At 51.8% G+C, this 22,069-nt stretch overlaps 1 protein-coding gene across 1 annotated transcript in view; it reads right to left on the reverse strand.

Moving 5' to 3' along the window:
• Positions 1–22,069, reverse strand: part of SIPA1L3 (signal induced proliferation associated 1 like 3) — a 97,577-nt gene that overhangs the window by 60,925 nt on the left and 14,583 nt on the right. The window contains exons 4-8 of the mRNA XM_082676625.1: positions 21,406–21,580; positions 19,232–19,335; positions 16,288–16,445; positions 9,874–10,450; positions 3,003–3,277 (exon numbers count right to left, since the gene is read on the reverse strand). Coding sequence (XP_082532751.1) covers positions 3,003–3,277; positions 9,874–10,450; positions 16,288–16,445; positions 19,232–19,335; positions 21,406–21,580 — 1,289 coding nt within the window. The remainder of the gene's footprint in view (positions 1–3,002; positions 3,278–9,873; positions 10,451–16,287; positions 16,446–19,231; positions 19,336–21,405; positions 21,581–22,069) is intronic.

Consider the following 22,069-nt stretch of genomic DNA (forward strand, 5'->3'; position numbering starts at 1 on the left):
ACTGGTAAAGCGGGGATCATACCAGCCCTGCGAGGTCATGTATATAAGCACTCAGTGTCACCTCATCTCGTGCCTCTCGTGGCTCACTCAGCTCCAGTCACATGACCCTCTTTCTCGTCCATCAACAAGCCAAGGGCCTCTGTCCTCACCTTTGTGATGGCCACTCCCCGCCCGCAAGGCCCCTCCCCTGGCTCCTTCGCGTCTCCAGGCCTTCCCCAGCCCTTACCCGATGTCGCGTCACACCCTTTATGCTCCTCACACACAGGATCTCACAGCTGGTGTCTTCAGAGTGCCTCCTACAGGCCAAGTCCTGTTCCGTGTGCTCTATAGGCCTTACCTCCCCCGACCTCACAACCACCTCTAGGGAAAGATCTATTCTTGTCCCTATTTTACAAATGAGGAAACAGGCAGAGAGTGGTGAGGCCACTTGCCCAGGGTCACAGTTAATAGGAGGAGGAGCTTGGAGTCAAACGTAGGCAAGCTCCCTGCAGAGCCTGCCTTCCCACTACGCTCAGCTGCCTCCCCCTTTGGCTATATGAACCATCTCACTTGCTTACTTGTTTACTGTTTGTCTCCCCCGATCCATACAGCAGGGCTGTGAGGGCGCAGGCCTTGACTGTCCTCTGTGCAGCTGTGTTTCCGACCCTTGGAATGTAGTGATTCTAGAGAGAATCACTGTCTCCAGACCCCTCTGGAGGTTGTGAGGGTACCAACTCATTATTCTAAGAACTGCACCTATCCTGCCTTCCCTGTACAAATTATACCTCAGAAGAATCATATAGTTGCTGAAGGATAGTTCTTTTTTTTTGGCGGTACGCGGGCCTCTCACTGTTGTGGCCTCTCCCGTTGCGGAGCACAGGCTCCGGACACACAGGCTCAGCGGCCACGGCTCACGGGCCCAGCCGCTCCGCGGCATGTGGGATCCTCCTGGACCGGGGCACGAACCCGTGTCCCCTGCATCGGCAGGCGGACTCTCAACCACTGCGCCACCAGGGAAGCCCAAGGATAGTTGTTTTTAGAAGAATTCCAGGGACGTCCCTGGCAGTCCAGTGGTTAAGACTCTGGGCTTCCAACGCAGGGGGCACAGGTTCGATCCCTGGTCGGGGAACTAAGATCCCGCATATCACGGGACGGCCAAAAAATAAAATAAAAATTAAAAAAAAAAAAAAAGGGAAGAATTCCAGCCAATAAATAACACAGGAATGACAGAAATGAGGACATCACTTCAATGTGACCTGTAATGACATAGGGGATCCAGGCAATGATCACGAATGGCTGCTGAGAGCTGAAGGGAAACGTATGGTCAAGGGTCAGGTTGCCACCATCTGAACCCTCTGAGCGCCCTTGGTATCACTCACACAGGGACAACCAGACATTTGATGCCTCCTAATGTATGCACACCTGGGAAGTGCCGTTACCAAAAGAAATTCAACCAGAATCTGATCGAGCTTCTATGCTGAACTTCAGTTTATAGGAAATATACATGCTAGAAAAACAGGTTAAAGGACACCAGAGGGGTGGTGTCCAAGCAGCTAAAGCCAGGACGTGGGAAACTCTAAAGGACAAGTGACCTGGTTTCCTCCCAAAGTAAGCTGTAAGAAAAAAGTAAGAGGGAGGGGAAACTTATAGATTAGAAAAGCCTGAAGAGGCACATCAACCAAATGCCACAGGAGGAGCCTGAGTAACAAAACAACTGTTTTTAAAAAAATCTCTCTCTGATACAAAAGAAGTGAAAGATAGACTGGGCACTTGATGCTGACTTTCTGCTACATTTTTTAAGTGTAATAATAATTTTTTAAAGGTCCTGACTGGGTAGAGATACATTCCAAGGAGTTGGGATTGCTTCAAATAATCCAAGGTGGGGAGGTATGGAATTAAAAAAAAAACAAAAACTGGGACTTCCCCGGTGGCACAGTGGATACAACTCCATGCTCCCAATGCAGGGGGCCCAGGTTCAATCCCCGGTCAGGGAACTAGATCCCACATGCATGCTGTAACTAAGAGTTTGCATGCCACAACTGAGGAGCCGGCAAACCACAACTAAAGAGCCTGCGTGCTGCAACTAAGGAGCTGATGAGCTGCAACTAAGGAGCCCGCCTGCTGCACCTAACACCCAGAGCAACCAAATAAATAAATATTTAAAAAGCAAACAAAAAACAAAACAAGAACTGGCCACATGTTGATAAATGTTGAAAAAAGGGGCTCAGCATACTTTTCTTATGTTTGAAATGTTCCATTAAAACAAAAGAAAACAAAACGAAAAGAAACAACACTGCACTGGCTTCCTAGTGAACAAAACCCAAGCTCATCACCATGTCCAGAAAGGGCCCCCCAGTCTGTCCGTCTCTCCCATCTCACAGCCTTGCTCTCTGTGCTCCAGCCACACCGGCCTCCCTGTGCTGCAGGAATACACCACACACACTGACACTTTGGAGACCCTGTCCTGGCTTGTTCCTGTCTCGGACCCGCTAGCCCGGAAAACTACATGGTGGCCTCCACCCGGGAGCCTTCCCTGACTACCCCGTAAGCCACTCTCCTGCCACGCTGCAAACCCTTCAACGACCCCACTTTCTCTTCTCAGACCTCATCGCTGCCAGGTCCTGTATTATACATCTATTTGATGATTGCCTGTCCTTCCCTCAGGACACAAACTCCAAGGGAACTTTATTTTGTTCATCGCTGTATCCTGAGCACTTCAAATGGAGTGTGCACACAGTAGGGGCTCAACACATGTGCTGAACAAGTGAGTGACGTGCCACGTGCCCTCAGTCAAGGACTCTTGACGCTGTGTGTGACTAAGGAGGTTGCCCGCCTCACAGGGCTGCTGTGGAGGCTGGATGGGACAGCACGCACGTGGAGAGCTTCGACCGCGACTGGCTTGCAGGAGGGGTTCCACAGATATTAGCTCTGACCCCGTCACCACTATCACTTTTCCTACCGAGGGAGGGCTTCAAGTGCCAGCACCTGGGGAGCTGCCGACCTTTCAGGGTGGACAGACTTACCTCCGGGGCGTGCCGTCGTCGAAAGGCGGGATGATGACCACCTTGACGGTGACGGAGGTGCGCAGCAGATCGATCATCTGGTCGTGGGTCAGCGTGACCACGGCCACCTTGCAGATCTCCACCAGGCGGCTGCCCTGCCGGAGGCCGGCCTGCCAGGCAAACCCGTAGTCCTCCACCTCGGCCACGGTCCCGTCGTACTTCACGTGGAAGCCCAGCTGCCCGAGCCCGTTCCGCCGCAGGGTCATGTCCACCGTCTCCCAGCCATTGGTCATCACCTGCAGGCAACACGTGGGGGTCTAGCCTCACAAGCTGCTCGGGGTCAGCTCTTGTGGGAGATTCCTGGTCAGATTCTGCCCTTTGAGGCCAAAGACCCTGCTGACCCCCGTCTACCCTCCCAGGTGATGTCGGGGTACGGGAGCGCAAACACCCACCTAGTCCCAGCCCGGGGTTCCTGACTTGTGGAGAAATGTGGATACCTCACACAGAGGTGGCGGTCATGAGCTGTGATCTCCAAATGCCCTCCCCCCACCCCCCACCCCACCGTTGGTGGTCTCTGGGACTTGTTCTGGCCAATGAAGTGTGGAAAGGAAATGGCATACTGTCTGGGCTGGGGCATTTCACTGCCAATTCAAGACCCTTTGCAGGCCTTTCCCCTCAGCCACAGCCTCTAGGATTATTCCGGAGAGTGGCTGTTTGGTCAGCTAGGGTCCCGAAGTTAGAATAACGTGGAGCACAGGCACCAGCTGAACCTAAGATGGATACGTGGTGGGAGTGACATAAACGTTTGTTATCTGAAGCCACTAATAATGCATCCTGACCAATACGGTGACTGTGACCAGAGTAAAAACCAGAGAGGCGACAGACCAGAGATCCTGCGACCTTTTCTAGGTTGGGGGCTCGGGCCATATTTTTTACTTCATGACATCATTCTTAGAGGTACAAACCCCTTCCCAATCTCCTTCCCAGACCGTCCCCCATCCTGGAGCCGACCAGACCACACAGGGCCATGCCTCCAATTTACTCCCTGCTTCATTTGTATGAGACTTTCGTCATGATTACCATAGATATGAGAAGCCACTGGACAGAACCCCTGGTTCTTCAGCAGGTCCTGAGGGATCCCCTCCTCTTCCTGGGACAAAAAGATTAACTTAACAAGCCGTAGCTGTTAAACAAGTTACATCAGGATTTGTCTGCCCTATCCTAAAACTGCATTAAGGAAAGCGTTCGTGTAATGGTTCACGCTTCCTGTGAGAAGTCATTCCCTGGCTAGAAGGCTACCTGGTGTACCTATTAGAGCAGCACCGGAAGAAAGAATTTTATGTCACAAGCCACGCTATGCATTCACACATTTACGCACGTATCCGTATACACAAAAATATTCCTTGCAGTGCACAGTGACATTCCCGAGTGTGGGTAGCGAGCAATGAGTTTGGATGGCAAAAGACTTGCCTGAAAATGTAAACACATTTGTTCCTGGTCTGGACAGTGAGAATTTGGGAAGTGAGGAAACGTGTAACACTGGAACAAAGCTCCACGAAACCAAGTCCTTCCCCACTGGGATCCGCTTGGATACGTTTCAATCTTTTCTACGCTATCTTTGAGAATTGTTGGTTGAGACCCAGTAATTGATTTCATAACCCAACTTGTTTACATGACAAAAAAATAAGGAGTTACTGTTCATTTTTTATGTATGATAATGACAAAATAGTTATTTTTACAGAGGCCATATGTTTTAGAGATAAATGTTGAGATGTTTACCGATGAAATGATAGGATGTCTAGGATTTGTTTCAAAATAATCAGGGGAAGAGAAGGGAGGGAAGGGAAAATCAAGACGGGCCACGGGCTGATAACTATGGAAACTGGTGATGGAGCTACAAATTCACCGTGTGAGTCTCTTTACTTTTCTGTATGTTTGAAAATTTCCACGATTAATAAGTTTTAAAAAGTTGGTTGGAAAGGAAAGTCTACTGTTCAGCGCCTCAAAGGAGAAAGCTGTGGGTGGCTCCAGCCTAGACCACTACTTCTGCTTTGGGAGTCAAACTTCTTCTTCCCTTTGAAGCCGTCACCCTTGTGTCCGAAGAATCTGGCTGTGGGGGATTCACAGGAGAGTCCTGTGTGTCTGTGCCTGTGCCCGATTAGGCAGCACCAGCCCTGGGAGTCCCGGGCTGTTCTGAGAGCCAGCCCCCCGCAGAGGCCCCGACGGCTCAGGCACTGCTGTGCAGAAGGACCGCTAAGTGCCTTCTACTCTCCATCCTCCCCTTCTTCCTTTGAGTAATGAGACGCCCCTGCCCACCGCAAATCAAGAGTTTTGATGGGTGCATGGCCACCTGGTTAGGGACCACATTTCTCAGCTTCCCTTGCAGCTGGGTGTGGACATGTCTTGGTTTTGGGCAGTGATGGAACAGTGTGTTTAAAAATAAAATTGCTTGTCCTCCACGCTCACACTTCCTCCCTCCCTGCAGACAGGAACGTGGATATGGAGTGACTCCACGTTGACCATGCTGAAAAGTACAATATCGAAGGGAAAGAAGGAGCCACAGGTGGAAGGGACGTGAGTCCCTGAGCTGTCTCTGCCAGCTTTGAGCAGCCTGAGCGCTAACTACAAAAAAAATAAACTCCCCTCTTATTTCAGCCACTGGATTTCTCAGTCTCTCTCTCTCTTTCTTTTAGCAGCTCAGCCTGCAACTACCCAGTATAGCTGCTTTGGGTCATTCTGGATGGGGGAGAGAGCCAGGAGGGGAACTCGGGCTGCTCCGGCTTAGTGTCCTGAAACTTCCGTGCCGTTTGCTTTTGTTTACAATCCGAAGGCAGCCCCACCCAAAGAAGAAAGCCATTCCCGATGTTCACAAGCTTCCAGAAAGGCTCCACGGCACACGGAACACCGTATGAGACCAAACACACAGTGAGTTCAGAGGAACCTCTGCTGTGTCATGCGGCCACCCTGCCCCCTTTAAAGCTAATTTTCTTGGGGACCGATCTTTGTGTGCCAGGCATTGGTTAAGTCCTTTCAATGCCCGATTTCTCTAACATCTCACTTATGACGTACATACAATAATTTGCTTGTTTGACAGCTGGGGAATCTGAGGCATGTCAGTGGCCCAAGGTCATAAGGCAGATCTGACTCCTTAACTCTATCTTTTAGCCCCTGTGCTGCTTCCCCTGCCTTTTTTTTTTTTTTTTCTCTTTTATTTATTTTCCCCCTCATTCTTCACCAGGATGATTCCTACTTACTACTCTAGTTTCAGTTTAAGTCATTTCCTCAGGGACGCCTCGCTCTACCCCGGCCAAGGCTCACAAGCTGGGGTGCTTGGTGGGTAATGGGAGATGCAGGCTGGTGACAACCATGGTCAAATGGTGCACTCACACCCTGTGTCAAGGGGGCACCCAACACCCTGCTTCAGCTGACTCCTGACCAGTATAAACATAGGGCCTGGATAGCCAGATCCCCCAGTTTTTCAAGAGAAGCCAGAAAGCTAGGTTCAGACGCAATCCTCGGAATGTTAAGCATTGGTAACTAATTAAATATGTCTGGGGGCTGCATCCCATCTGTGGGTTTGAGACTGCCCACCATGATAGGCTCCCCTGGCATCCTCAACACTCTGCCTTTTAGCCTCTTGGCACTTGTGATTCCGGTTCAGTGTCTGCCTCGGATGGGAGCCTGGGCCCACCATGGTCACTGCTGAGTCCCAGCACTGCCCGGCCCAGGGCCCGGCACATAATAAAACCTGTCGACTTAACAAACAAAGGATGTCTGAATCCCAGCTGTGCCAGGGGAGGGTGTGGACCCCTCACCCTGGAGGACTTCATAAAGAAAGACTCACCTTGTGAGCCATTTAAGATGGCCCTGTCACTTCACAGAAGATGGCTTATGTCATCACTTCCTGGCTGCCCGGTTTCTCAGCGGCCTTTGGGGCATTGAGATTGTGAGGGGGGCTGTGGAAATGTGCTCTAAAAGCACTGCACCAACAGTAGGCACGGGGGTGGGCGTGGGACAGAGAGGATATGGGTAAACCACGTAGCCTGGCACAGTGCCTGGCACGGTCACTGCTCAAGAAACGCAAGCTGCCGTCAGGATTTTGGGAGGAAGACCTCTCATGTTTAAGAACCCAGGCCCTTCACTTTCTCTGGGCCCTGGGTAAGTCCCTTTACCTCTCTGGGCCTCAGCTTCCTCATCTGTGAATCGGGGGTGATAGCAGTATCTCCCTCACTGGGCTTTTGGGAATCAGAAATGCAAGGCTGTGCAAGGCTGCAAGCAGCCAGTCAGGCCCCCATGCATGGCCACTTCTGCTGTTACTACAGGGTAGCACGCATGCGAGTATTCAGTCCGCGGTCACTGAGTGCCTACTGCACACCAGACGCTGGCCTAGGTGCTGAGGACACAGCGGCAAACAACAAATACGTAAGAATACACGTCAGGTGGTGGTAGGTGCTATCGAGAAAATTAAAGTGGGGAAAGTGGGTGGAATAAGCTCAGGGCCGAGGTGGGGAGGGGAGTTTGCAATTTTGGATAATGAGGCCTCACTGACAGGTGGCATCTGACTAAAGGCATATAGAAGGGGAGGGAGCCATGTGGGGATGAGGGAGAGTGTTCCAGCAGGAGGGCACAGTCAGTGCAAAGGCCCTGAGGCTGGATGCCTGATGAGCACTTGGGAAACAGCAGAGGTCTGTGTGCCTGGAGCAGAGAGAGCAAGGGGAGACAAGACCAGAGAGGCTGACAGAGAGGCCACGCAGGGCCTCAGGGGCCACCGTAAGGAATTGGGCTTTTACCCAGAGTGGGCTGAGGGGTTTGAGCAGAGCAGTGACATGATCGGATCCCTCTGACGACCTTACTGAGAAGAGACCACAGGGAAGCAAGTGTTGATGCAAAGGAGACCAGTGAGGAGGCTACCGGATAGGCCAGGAGGGGCTATGGAAGGGGGAGAAGTAGTGGAGCCTGCCTACTGGAGATGGAGCTGACAGATTGGATGTGGGTGTGAGAGAAAGAGGAGCGAGGCTGATGCTGAGGCCCCTGATCCCACAAATAAGTGACAGGCTTGTCCTCTGCTGACACAGGAGAACCCTGGGAGGCATGGGGACAGGAAACTAGGAGCTTGCTCTTAAATCAGATTTTTTTTTTTTTTTTTTTGCAGTACATGGGCCCCTCACCGCTGTGGCCTCTCCCGCTGCGGCGGACAGGCTCCGGACGCACAGGCTCAGCAGCCATGGCTCACGGGCCCAGCCGCTCCGAGGCATGTGGGACCTTCCCGGACCGGGGCACGAGCCCGTGTCCCCTGCATCAGCAGGCGGACTCTCAACCACTGCGCCACCAGGGAAGCCCGGAGCTTGCTCTTAGACATGTTAAGTTTCAAGGTCGAGTGGAGATGCCGGGCAAGCAGTTAGTTATCAGCCTCAAGTCTGGGCACAAACAGGTTTTGGAGTCAGAAAAATCTGGATTCAGATCCCTGTCTGCCACCTACTGTATGACCTTCTGTGAGTATCTATACCTCTCTGAACCTTGCATTTCTCATCTGTCAAGTGGGGATAAAAACAGTGCCTACATTCCACAGGGTGGGTGAAGAACTGTGAGGTCATGCACGTAAATGGCTCATTAGCACAGTCAGGGTTCAGTCATCTCATTCAACTAACCAACTAATCAGCATTTACTGACCACCTACTATGTGCCAGCTCTGATCTGTGCATATGAGACAAGCAAGTGAGCAAAACAGTTAGAGGTCCTCGTTCACGAACCTCCCATCCTAATGGGAAATCTACACACAAGCTACTGTGGTAGTCTAAGGCGGGGCATGAATTTTGGAGTCAGGGAAGCTGAGAGCAGGGCTTTACCAATCCAACTGAACTCAAAGAGCAAGTGCAAAGGCCTAGAAGGGTGAGGACAGCCAGCTGTCACAGTGGCCTCTGGAGGTCACGGCCTCCCAAGTCAGGCCAGCTTGCCTGGGCCACATAACTCATTCAATCCTTAAAACTTTTACGTGATATAGGATGATTACTGTTCCCATTTTTCAGATGGGGAAACTGAGTCACCCAGTGGTTAAGCAACAGGGTGAGGTTACACAGCTGGTAAGTGGCAGTGCCGGGAGTTGAAGCCAGGCCTTCTGATTCAAGAACCTGTGTTAACTCCCGTGATACACTGCCTTCTCTATTCCACGCATGACATGCCGTTCTGCTAAACCCACTGAGAGGCAATCACTGACCACAGCATTCCTTCACACGGGGCTCAGATGTGGCCTTAGTACTTCTTAGCCCAATGCTTCAAACAGCCATTACCAACTAAGTTGTCATGTGACTTGAAACCAATCTGCTACCCTTGGTTTGGCAACAGTCTGAGCCTGAGCTACCGAGAGCTTAGGGTTAAGATGTTTATCCAGACTGTGAGTCTTTGTTTTTTAACAGGAGATGTTAATCCACTCACGTTTATTGTGATTACTGATGTGGAATTATTCCTGTCATATAATTTTCTGTTTGTTTCGTTTCTTTTATTATGCTTTTGTATACTCCCCACCGCAACATCCTGTTTCTGTCCTACATTTTAATGGTCTGGAAACCTTTTATTCTGTTTTAATTCTTCTGGAAAGTATCCTTACATTTTGAACATGAGTTTAAACTTATCTTTCCTATCAACATCTTGAGTGAGTAAATATGCCTTTTGTCCTCCCAAGGTGATGGCACGGAGAGCCTCGGACACCTTCCCCACAAAGAACCCAGGCTGTGGGACCCACTAGACCCCTGGTGTGTAAGTGACAATTCTGATTTGCTTGGGGCCGATGAGTGTCCTGGCCTAACTGACTGGGCTCAGGGAGGCATTTTAGTGGTTCCTAAGGCCTCTGTCAGACCACAGAACTGCAGCACCCTTGAGACGCTCTCTCCCTTACCTTCAGCCTCTGGACAATTTCCCTTATGTCCTCCACAGAACCCTCAGAGGCCTTTAGGAAGATGTGGTCCCCTCGCCCGTAGAAGATTTTGAGCGTCGAGGAGTCTGGGGTCCAGCCGATGACATCCCCGCAGTAGCAGTTGAACACCACCTCCTTGGTGCGTAGATCCAGGAGCACCACAAACTCGTTGGAAATTCCCAAAATGCAGTCGATTTCTACCCCCTGGGCGAAGTCCTCAGCCGCCACCCTCCAGGCGATGGCCCCAGCGCTGTGCTGCTCAGCGCCTGCCCGGGCTTTTGTCTTCTCCTTCTTCTTGGAGGTCAGGGAGATGAGGTTGAACTTGCCGGTGGAGTCGATGGGTGTGTTGGAGACACAGTTTTCAGCCAGGTCCTTGAGGTACTCCTGGCGGGTCCTGGTGGCCATGGTGTGGAACTTGTCGGACTTGTGCGCGGCATTCTCAGCATTAATCACCTTGGCCAGCAAGAAGTCTCTGAAGACATCAGATTTGCGGAATGTGGTTCCACTGGGGATGGGGGGTCCGAAAGGAGGAGCGTCTTTGGATCGGGTCACAGCCATACTGAGGAGGGAGAAATTATTTACATGGTAGAAAGATAGGCACTTGAGAGTTCCTTTAGAAAGACAATACATGACCAGAAGGAGGAGTTTCCTTTCTAAGAACGGAAGTCTACGTCTAACTAGTAAGTTGCCAGCCGACTAGACTGGAAACTGGAGAAAGTCTTAGGGCACATGCATGCATTTTTACTTCCTATACAGCAGATGTTAGAACATCCACTGATATTCAACGGATAATTTTCCTAGCATTGTTCAACTTCAGTTAATCTTGTTTTACATACATACAGGCTTGCGGTAAATTATAGTTTGGCAAAAATTCACCCCTTCCTCTCTACCTTTGTGGGCAGGTACATCCCCACCCCACTGAGCCTGAGCCTGGTCACGTGACTTGATTTGGCCAATGGCTTTCGAGCAAAGGCACAAATGTGTGCGCGGGCCAGGCCTACCTCCTATGCACCTGCCCTCACCATGACGTGAACATGCCCCAGGGCCTACTGGTCCAGGAGGATGAGGACACCTGGAGCAAACCTGCAGCCAGGGCCAGCCAGACCTCAGCTGACCTGCAGATGTGTGAGCCAAGAAGAAATGATAATGTTTGTGAGCCACTGAGCTTTGGGGTGGTTGGTTAAGCAGCAGCATTGTAGGAACACCTGAATGACGTGGAACGTTCTGTGATTTACTTCTTTCAGACACTCGTGTCGGACTAACACACTTTATAAATCATCTCTACAAAGGTTGTTCTGAAAATTCATTGTATGGGGAAGTTAGGATGGGGCTCTTCCTACTTCAGTTTTGACTGAGATGCTATTATGATCGAAATCAGATAGCAACTGAGTGAGAAAGTAAAAAGGAAATGATCTAAAACCTGTTCCCTCAAATAACCTTCTCACCCACTACGCAAATTAGAGAGGGAGGATCTCCTTGGGAGGAAAATCTTTGGAGAAAGTGGCCCCATGAATAGGGGCTGTCCCTAGGTGACCCTTATATTTGGGAGGAGACTTGGGTCTGCTCCTGCCTGGGAGATCTAGAAGGTGGGCAGGGAGCCCCCGCAGAGCCCAGAGAGCACGCAGCCCGCTGTGACCAGAGCCCCAGTGACATTTCCCTGTCTCCCGTTTTCTCCTTGTGCTCCAACCCTGGACAGGTCAGAAACTGGCAGCGAGCAGGCCTGGGGAAGGGGAAGTGCAAGGCGGAGAAACAGAGGACAGGGAAGCAGGCTCCCCATCCACCGAGGTTCCCAGGCAGAGGCAATCCTGAGCTGGGAGGCAGGAGATTTGCTGAGAAGTCAAGTTTAGACTTGATGAACCTCGTTTGTGACATTCGAGACCCAGTGGCTGGCTACAAGTTAGACGATTTCTAGTATTAGGCAGAAAGGCTATAGCACCTGCCAGAGTGAACACCCAGGGTGCAGGGGAAGACAACTCTCAAGGAAAGACATTTAAAGGGGCTCCAGAGACACCATGAGTTGTGCTGTTTACATAATGACGATTAAAAAACAGTATGAGGTGCTGAAAACGAGGTTTTCCTTAGAGAGTACTGCATTCAGCTTCTATAAAAATGTCAGCTTGTGAGTACGGTGTTAGAGATTTCATACCATAAGACAATTTTTAAAATAATGAGATTCTTGATTAAAACCTGTTTTGTGAAACCCAATCACAATGAAAGGCTTGTTCAGGTTTCGACTCCCAAGCTCCCACCCAACTTGACAAGAGGACAGGGTGACATTCATGCATTTGTTTGACCAGCGCTTCTGGGATGCGCCCCCTCTTAGGCCCTGGGGATTTAGTGTTCTGGGAAGGCCGCTGTGAGGAAGACACATTACACTGGGATCTGCAGCTGAGTAGGAGACAGAGGAAGAGCTAAGGGAAGGGCCGTGCAGGCAGTGGGCATGGGAGGAACAAGGCCCGACAGGAAAGAGCACGTGCAGGGCGAGGTGAGGCCGGGGTGCCCGGAGCCCAGGCAGTGAAGGGTGGAAGGCTGGTGAGGTCACCAGGGACCAGGCCAGGCAGGGCCTTGATGGCGAGTTAGCGCTTTTCATCCCAAAACAAGCAACCATTTTACCATCTGGGCTGGCTATTCACCACCTGTGCCCTCAGACGCAGTCTCTACCATTTTCTGCCCTGGAAGGTGGGTTTCTACAGGCTGTGCGACCTTCACTGGGTTCCCCTGGCCAGGCTACGGGAAGGGGAGAGGAGAGAAGGTGGAGTATTTATTTCTCTTCACTGCCTCCCTGCTGGGCTCGGACGGCGGCAGTGGCTGTAGTCCTGGGCCCTTTACTCAACAGCCACAGCTTCTGCTGTGCAGCCCCTCTCCCAAAGCCACAGTTCTCCCTAGTTTCCAGAAACTTCTCCCATCCCCTTCTGACCTCATCCCTGGGGGTGGGGTAATGGCTCCCTGCTGTTGCTGGTCCCTGGATGTCTCATTCTCCTGTATTGGTTCCCTTAACATACCCACACCTATTAGTCTGTTCATTAATCCCTCAGTTAAAACCCAGAGTGGGGGGCACCTGCTTCTTGCGGGTCCCTGATGAATGCAGGTGCCAGGCTGACCATCTGTAACGATCACCGTGGCTGCCCCATGAAGAAAGGGATGGGCGGGACCAGAGAATGTGCAGGAGACCATGGAGGCAGCTACTGCAGACCCAGGTGGGTCAGGCCAGACCCCTTGCTCTCCACCTCCACGGTTCACTGGGCAGTGAAACCTTCTCTACATCCCGGGAATGTGTGTGGGCGGGTGCCACCCACCTGGGCTCAGCTGATGCCCCAGAGCCAGCACAGGTGTTCAATACCGATTAAAGTAATGATTTAAACTTGAGCAGACAGACCAAGAAGAAACAGATTCCTACCAATGGGTAGGTTTGACAGAAAAAGGCATTTTGGAGAGGTTCTTCAAAGGCCACACAAACCAGGCAGCTTTTCCTCTGTGGGAAACCCTGTGGGCGTGGCCTTGCCTCCAGGCAGGGGGATGGATAAGACAACCTCGCCAGTCTCTCTACTCTAATTAAAGCCCTGTTCAGACTGTACTTTACAGATGTGAATGGCTCTGCAACTTCTTCATTCAGGACATGGTCGCTTATAGTGACAGATTTGGGCTCTTCCCATAGTCCTGATTCATGATTTTAAGAATTATGAAACTGCAAGCTGCCGAAGGTTTCTGGACAATCAGAACAGCTGGTCCCTCACTTCCCCAGCAGGAGGGATGGGGTTTCCCCAGCCCACAGGCTGCAGGGATGCCGGTGCACTATGCAGAAAGTACGCACTTGAAGCGAGCGGGAAAGGGCGGCACCTCCTTATGCAGCCAGGAGATGGTGCGACCACCAGGTCACCTGGTCGCTGTAGCTCAGTATTTCTAGAACACTCATAATTATTTATTCAACAACTATCTTCTCAGGGCCTACAATGTTTGGGCCAGGCATGTGTCTAGTTGGCAAAGGCGTCTTTGCGGTCCTCTACATGGCAAGCGCCGGGACAGCATAGATGTATGAAGGTGAGTATGACGTGGGGTTACCCTCGAGGGAGGTGAGAGTCACATCAACAGTTTGTTCCTACAGGGTGATGAATGCTGAGACAGAAACGTGTTTGGAGACACCGGGGGGTGGGAGTGGGGACAGGGGAAGGTCAGTCCAGAGAGCAGCTGCGTGTGGGGAAGGAGAGGAGGGGAAGAAAGGGGTTGCAGGAGGGGCAGCTTTGGTTGTATCGCTAACATTTTCTTTCTTCAGAAATAAAGGGAGAGCTGAAGCAAATATGGCAAAATGTTAACATCTGTTAGATTTGGTGGTAGGCACATGGGTGTCTGTTATATTATCCTCTGTACTTTTCAGAACGTTTAAAACATTGCATAATAAAAATATTTCAAATTAAACTGCAAAAAAAACAAGAAAGCTTCGAGCATCAGAAAAAAAGAGATCGTTCTGGAAACCACGTGAAGGCCGGCCTGGAAAGGCAGGAGGTCAGCCGCAGGCTCCTGTGATAAACCAGGTGGAAGAGGGGAGCTCACAGTTAGGAGAGAGGGGAGAAAGGCCCACCCAGCAGCCCCCTGCTTCTGATGTGCTACAGGAGAGCTGTGTCCTTCTGTGTCTGTGTGTATGTGTGTGTGTGAGCTCGAGAACAACTCCATCTTTGCTCACCAGGGCTACCTTTGAGCTGCTGAGGAACATCGACAGCATCTCAGTAACCTCAGGCCCACATGGAGCCTGGAGGTGCAGGGCCTCGTAGCTGCTGCTCCGTCCCGGGAACAAATGGGTGGGGGTGAGGGAGGGGGGCTGCAGGCCTGGGCCTGGGCCATGTGAAGGCCCTGTCATGCGGTGTACTGGCTCCCAGTGGCCACTGGGCAACACATCTAGCCTGGTGGTCAAACAGCACGTCCTGCATATTGGAATCCACCTCCCTTCTCTCACACATTTGGCCAAGAAGAAACTGGTAGATTCTGGCAATTCCACTGAGACCACCCAGTGTACCTACGCACATACCCTTTGGCCCAGTAACTCCATGCTCGGGACTTTATCTATCCCAGCTGTGTACTTGGACGCGTGTGCGATGACAGTCTAAACTAGGTTATGGAGACTTCCCTGGCAGTCCAGTGGTTAGGACTCAGTGCTTTCACTGCTGAGGGCCCGGGTTCAATCCCTGGTCAGGGAACTAAGATCCCACAAGCAGCACAGCATGGCCAAAACACAAAAACAAAAAACAAAACCCCCCCACAAAACTAGGTTACGCACTGCAGCAGGCAGTGTAACAGCAGGCAACAGGAAACAACCCAAACGTCCACTGATAAGGGATGGGGGGAGGTTCTCAGGCATCCACGTGATGGACTAATATGCAGTCATAAAGAAGGAAGAGGCACTTTAAGGACTGGTGTGCCAAGTTCTCAAAGGCTGTTGAGTGAAGAAATACAGGATGCAGAACAGTGTGTGGGATATGGTACCATGTGTGTTAAAAGGTGGAAAAGGAATACTTGTAAGCATTTGCCTGTATGGCCCGAAGGTATCAGGATACGTGAGAAATAGCTAATAGTAGTTGCCTCTGTGACAGGCAACAGGGTGGTTGGGGGTCAGAGGTGAGAGGCCAGAGAGCTTTCCACTTGCCCTTTGGGGGCCAGCCACGCCCCCAGGTGAGAACTGGTGCTTTGGAAGGACGCTGAATGGGTCTGAGGCTTGTGTCACTTCTTGATCTGCGAACTAAGAGAAGCCTCAGCTCTGCCTCCCGAGGGGGGCCCCTGCCTGCCCTGTCTCCATCCTTCCATATTCCGATTTTCCTGTGCCTCTCAGCCCATGCGCCCTGTGCCCAGGCACAGCTGGTGGTCTTACTCTAGGATGGGCACGTGACCCCAAGCAGGTCAATGAGCCTCAATCCTGGGGCTTCTTTTCCTGGGAAAGGAAAGCTGTCTTTTTGCTGGATTTGCAGCTGGGAAGATGTTAAGCTTGGAGCTGCCAGCAAACGAAGTGACAGACAGGGAAGTGGAGCACATCCGGCTAGGCCCGAACGTGTCATTTATGAGAACCAACGTACATAACTGCCTTTTTGAGGTGGGTTTTCTGTCACTTGCAAGCAAAAGATTCCAGGCAAATACAAATCCCTGATGGTTTGCTTATCGAAACTGGGGTGACATGCCCCTTTCTGGTTAAGAATCACTCTCTCAGAAGGTGTGGGAAGGTGTGAACAGAGCTCCCCTACTGAAGCACAAACAAGAAACGCAGGAGGCAGCCCACCTGGGCCAGCTGTCCCCCCACTCTCTCTCTCTGCCGCAAGCTGTCCCCACTCTCTCTCTCTGCCGCACGCTGCCTGGATGCTGGAAACCAGCTTTTGTGGTCTCCGGTGCATGCAGGGGTAGGGTGCAGGCGCATACCTGTAGCAGACGCTATCGGTGCAGGGCTTGTGGACTCGGACAATGATGAAGACGTGCTGAAAGTGGGAGCGGATGTTCTTGGGGGTGAAAGGCAGCGCTCCGGGCTCCTGGAAGATGATCGTCACGATGTCGTTTCCTATGTGCCTCTTCCTTAGTAGCTGGTAAACGGCGGGGAGAGGAAAACGTCATGGTCGGCTCAAGGCTTACGATCTGCCCTGTCACCTCCCTGCCGTCTCCTTCGGTGCTCCCCCTCGCTCACTCTGCTCCAGCCACACTGGCCTCCTGCTGCCCCTCAAACACTCCAGAGACATTTCCTCCGCAAGGCCCCTGCCCTGACTCTTCCCGCTGCCTGGAACGTTCTTCCCCCAGATCCCCACATGGCTCACTCCCGCCCTCCCTCCTTTCAGGTCTTGGCTGAAATGTCACCCTCCCACAAGGCCTTCGCTGACTGTCTTACCCATGATGTCACCCCCTCTGCTTTTCTGCCTTTATTACTTAACACTTAGCGTACAGCGGCTTCCCCTCTTCCTTTTGTTTCTTGTCTGTCTTTTCCCACTACCATGTCAGCTCCGTGAGAACAAGGGTTTTGTCTGCTTTGTTTGCTGCCCCCTGCTGTATCCTCAGTGCCTAGAGCAGAGCCTGGCACACAGCAGCTGCTCAAGAAACATCTCTTGGAGAAGAGCATGGGCTGGCGGCTTTCGACTTGCTCAAGGCCATGCTCACAGACGATGGCAGAGTCAGACCCGAGACCACTGGCAGGGCCCATCCCTGCTGCCGCCCCTTCTCGGACACCTGAGTTGAGAAGGCTGGGGCAGCAGCTTCAGACCAGCCCACAGGAACCCTGTCCTTTCTCCCCTGCCTGTCACGGTCTCTGAGAAAAACTCTGTCATCTTTGTAGGCGATGATGTACTCACGACATTTTACTTGTTTGCTGAAATTACATTGTTCTTATTTGTACAAGTTTAGTCTTCATGTAACTGTTAGGAATCCCCATTGGCCACGTGAGGTCCGCAGATGGGAGACACGTGTAGCTCTACATGAGGTGGCCCGTGGTGTGAAATCCAGTCACACAGAGTGGCACAACTCACACTGTGGAACTCTTAGCTCTTTATGTGTGTTTTACACTGGATGAAATTAAATTGCTAGATAAAGTACCCATTTACTGTGGCCGGCCCTGTACTAGGCATTTTACATCCACATCTGAAAGCTGCAACCTCGTTTCATCTTTTTTTTTTTAATTTTTATTTATTTATTTATTTGGGGGCTGCACTGGGTCTTCTTTGCTGCATGCGGTCTCTAGGGTGTGCGGGCTCAGTAGTTGTGGCTCGCCGGCTCTAGAGCGCAGGCTAAATTGTTGCGGTGCACGGGCTTAGCTGCTCCACGGCATGTGGGATCCTCCCGGACCAGGGATAGAACCCGTGTCCCCTGCATTGGCAGGCGGATTCTTAACAACCGTGCCACCAGGGAAGTCCTCGTCTCATCTTTACAACAAGGCTGTGAGTCATTAACTCATCCTACCTCCTTTTACCGATGAGAAAAGTTAGGTTCCCGGGGGTTAAACGTCTTGCCCTAAGTCACACAGTCATGGAGGGAAACAGCCAGGATTTGAACCCGCTTCTGCTGGACTCCACAACCCAAGCTTTGCCCACCATGCCTCCCAGACGTCCAGGAGTAGGTTTCTGTCTGCTTCCTGTGCGCCTCCCATGTCGGGCCCTGACTCAAGCCCCAGTTTCATGCATGAGTACAGGGTCCTTTCCCAATGACCCTGCGACATGGGTGCTACCATTCCGCCCATTTTACAGAGGAGGGATCTGAGGCTCAGGGAGGTGAGATTACACAGCTAGGAAGTGGCAGAGAAAGAACTCCAACCCAGGCTTAATGACAGCAATGCTCTTACAGCTGCTATTAGGTGACCCTTCTGAAATCACCGATATTTGACCATTTTCGGCCAGTAAAATCTACAACATCACCTGTACCAATGGAAAAAAATATATACACTAAACCATAAGTCTGTGGGGTTTCTGTTCATTAGAAACTGCTCCCAGACTGAGCATGCATGGCGTGTCCAGGTGAGGAGGCTCCTGGTGGTGGGCGTCAGCTGTTGCACCCATCTAGCACCTCCTCCTCTTCCTTCTGGCAGTCGTGTCCATCCCCTTTGGGAAAGCACCTCCCTGATCTCTGTCAATGTTTCAAGCTGAGCTGACCTCACTCGCCCTCTCTAGGGGTGGGCATGTCCTTCAGGCTTGGCCAGTCAGCCCATTCCATCCCTGCCCTGGGCCTGGCAAGTGAGTGATCCAATGAGATTCATTCCTGAAACGTTTCTGGGACTTCTGCAAGGCACAGCTCTCTTTCTCCCGTGGTAGCAAAGCTGGTGGGATGTAAGGCGAGGGCTGCTGAGGGGCGACTCTGCACTACTTGGGAAGGTCTGTGAATAAGGCCACTACGAAGAAAACCAGAGGCGAGAAATGCAAAGAATTCCTAACATTGTTTGAGCTCCTGGATCCGGCCATACCTAAAGCCAGCCCTCTCCCAGTACTTGAGAATTACCTAACCCAGTAAATCCCATTTTTTGCTTTTGCCAGTTTGATTTGTGCTTCTATCACTTGCAGTCGAAATAATGTTGACTGATTCACTTTTTTTTTTTCCATAGGATCCCTGATGGCTCAAGAGACTCTTGAGGGGAGTTGGGGTAGAAGGATGGCCAAGGAAACAGAAGAAAACTGACAGTGAATGACACCTGACCTAGTCTCCAACCCCCAGGTGATGAGACCGTGATGCAGAGGGTCTCCAGGGCCAAAGGCCTCCATGTGCTGCAAAGGATGGTGCCAGGGGAGCCAGTGCCAGGCAGGCAGCCAGCTAACAGCTGTGGGGAGGGAGAGCGCCATGGCTTCAGCTGTGTACCCACTGGAAGTCACCTGGGGCCCCCACCCTGGGCCCCACTGACCTGCTGCCTGTTGTTGGGGGTATAAGGGAGCAGGGTGGAGACATGGAACATGATCTCATAGTCCTGGTAAGTCGTGTAGAGGGAGTGGGTTCCCGTGGAGTCAGCTGAAACAGAAACACCAGTTAGCACCACGCCTCCAAAACCCCTGGGCTCCTGCCATATCCCACATGCCATCTGTGTTAGTTTTTTTTTTTTTTTGCGGTACGCGGGCCTCTCACTGTTGCGGCCTCTCCCGTTGCAGAGCAGAGGCTCCAGACACGCAGGCTCAGCGGCCATGGCTCACGGGCCCAGCCACTCCGCAGCATGTGGGATCTTCCTGGACCGGGGCACGAACCCGTGTCCCCTGCATCGGCAGGCGGACTCTCAACCACTGCACCACCAGGGAAGCCCTGTGTTAGTTTTCAACTCGATGTTTTCACTTAACTCCACCCTTTAAAATCCAGTAAATTTAGATAAAAAGGAAGCCATACGTTAAGCACCCACCAGACTGGTAAACATTTAAGAGTCTGACAGTGCCAAGGGTTGGTGGGGATGTGGGGCAACTGGAACCTTCTGTGTGGCTGGTCAGGTGGTACAACCACTTCGGAAAACTCTTTAGTAAGATCGACTGAACCTGCAGATAGGCTTAATTGATGACCCAGCACTTCATCTCCTAGGATCACAGCCTAGAGAAATTGTACACAGATGCCCCGGCATACGGGTACAAGTATCCTCCAAATGTTAGTCCAAGGAATAGATAAACAGTTCATAATGTGGAAAAGTACACGGCCGTGAAGAGAAATGAGTCACAGCCATCACATGGGCAAATCCCACGAATACAATGGCCAGACACAAAGGAGCACAAACCGTATGATTCCATTCACATTATGTTGTCAAACAGGCAAAACAAATTATATTATTTAGAGATGCGTATGAAGATGGTAAAACTATGACGAAAAGAAGGAAACGATAATCGTACGAGTCAGAATACTGTTCATCTCTAATGGGAGGGAGTTATGACCAGGGAGAAACACCTGATTAGGGGCTCTATGGGGGAAACTGAGGCACAGGGAGGGAGTGACTTGCCCAAGGTCACGCACACTTCAGTCAGTGGTGTCGTCTGGACTGGAACTCAGGCTATCTGACTCCAGAGTGTTTCCTTAACAGTATTCAATGCTGCCTCTTATGAGTTTCAAAATTCTCATAGGAAACAGACCAAAATCCCTAATCTTTAGCCCTAAAGGTCCTGCACGGTAAGGCCCCCGCCTGCCTCCCTCACTTCCTCCTTCACATTAATTCCCTGAACAACAGCCTTTAGACCTCAGGGTCCAGGGTTTTTGCACGTGCTGTTCTTTCTCCCTGGAACGCACTTCCTGCTCCCTCTTTGCCTATTTTATTCCAACTCATCCCTCTCGGGTCACATGCCATGTTCTTGAGGCCCAGCCCCCACATGAGGCTGGGTTCCCCATATTTGATCGTATCCTCTTGAACTGCTCCTTCCTGCCCAGGGAGGACAGCCAGGAGGTTGTTTTTGCTGGATGTGTGAGTGAACCCACAAACCACACTGCAAGTAACTCCAGGGTGTCACACTCACCCCTGGAAGCCTACTCCTTGGCCTTTTTGAGCACTGAGATCCACCAGCTTTATTTAACTGTAGGTGCAGGGGAAACAGCAGTAAAACAGACCGAGGAATCCCTGTTCTTGTGGGCTTCCATCCTAGGGGAGAAGCTGTGACAGGTGAGGTCACTGAAGCCTTGGTTGGCCAGTGCCAGAGCCAGGTGACCTCCAGGTGGCTGTGAGGCCAGGGCAGCCCTGCCTGTTAGTTGGGGACACTGGCCAGGAGCACTGTCTTCCCCAGGGTCCTCGTGCACACTGGGCACCATGCAGGTGTCTGTGGCTATGACCCCTTAGGACGTCTCCCAGCGCACATGTGCACAGGATCTCAGAGGACGTGTCTAGGAGCACAAGGGCTGATACACAAAGCAAGTGAGTCTTCAGACTCTACCAGAACAGGAGGTACTGCTGTCCAGAGTGGCTGCACTGCCCGCACTCCCACCAATGGAGTCCTCGAGCTCCCGCTGCCCGGAGTCCTCACCTGGGTATCACCAGGCCTTTGGGCCTTAGCTCACGGGATGAGGGTGCGGTTGGGACTCACCCTGCTCCCCCCAGCAAGGCCACCCGCCACTGCCACTTACTCTTGACGTCCAGCTGGGCGGCGTACTTGGTGAAGCCCTTCAGGCAGACCTTCTCTCCGATGAGGGAGAGGAACTCCTCAAAGGCCGGCCCGGCCTCCTCGTTGTTGTACATCTCCTCCTCCGAGCTCTGGCCAGCCTTGCAGTAGAGGATGCCCACTTTGTGTTTCCGGCAGAGCTGCGGAGGCGAGAGCGGCATCAGGGAGGCAGGCCAGGCAGAATGGAGGGGGGGCATGGAACAAAGCAGGCTCTCTCGGGCGCGGAGCCCAGGGAGCTGCCGGGGTCACACAGGAATTCAGTGCTACAGCCAGAGAAGAAAAAAGGCATGGGGGCACGTCCCAGTTGTCCCTCTCCCACCCTGCCATTCCAGGGAGGCACAATAAGGTGCTGGTGCTGCCATTCTCATGCTTTCTACATGAGGGCCGAGGGCGGCTGGCGACGCCATTCTCTCAAGGGAAAGACCTTGGCTGGCTTCCCACAGTAGGTGGACCGGACCTGGCTAAGGTTCTGCAAAAGAAAATTCTGGAGGACTCAGTCTAGTCGACATTGTTTTTTAGGGGGTGAGCCCTTGATAACCGTGTTTTTTCTTTTTTTAATTAATTAATTTTATTTATTTATTTTTGGTGCGTTGGGTCTTCGTTGCTGTGCGCGGGCTTTCTCTAGTTGC

Source organism: Grampus griseus (assembly GCF_964374135.1).
Source record: "Grampus griseus genome assembly, chromosome: 19".
Classification (NCBI taxonomy): domain Eukaryota; kingdom Metazoa; phylum Chordata; class Mammalia; order Artiodactyla; family Delphinidae; genus Grampus; species Grampus griseus.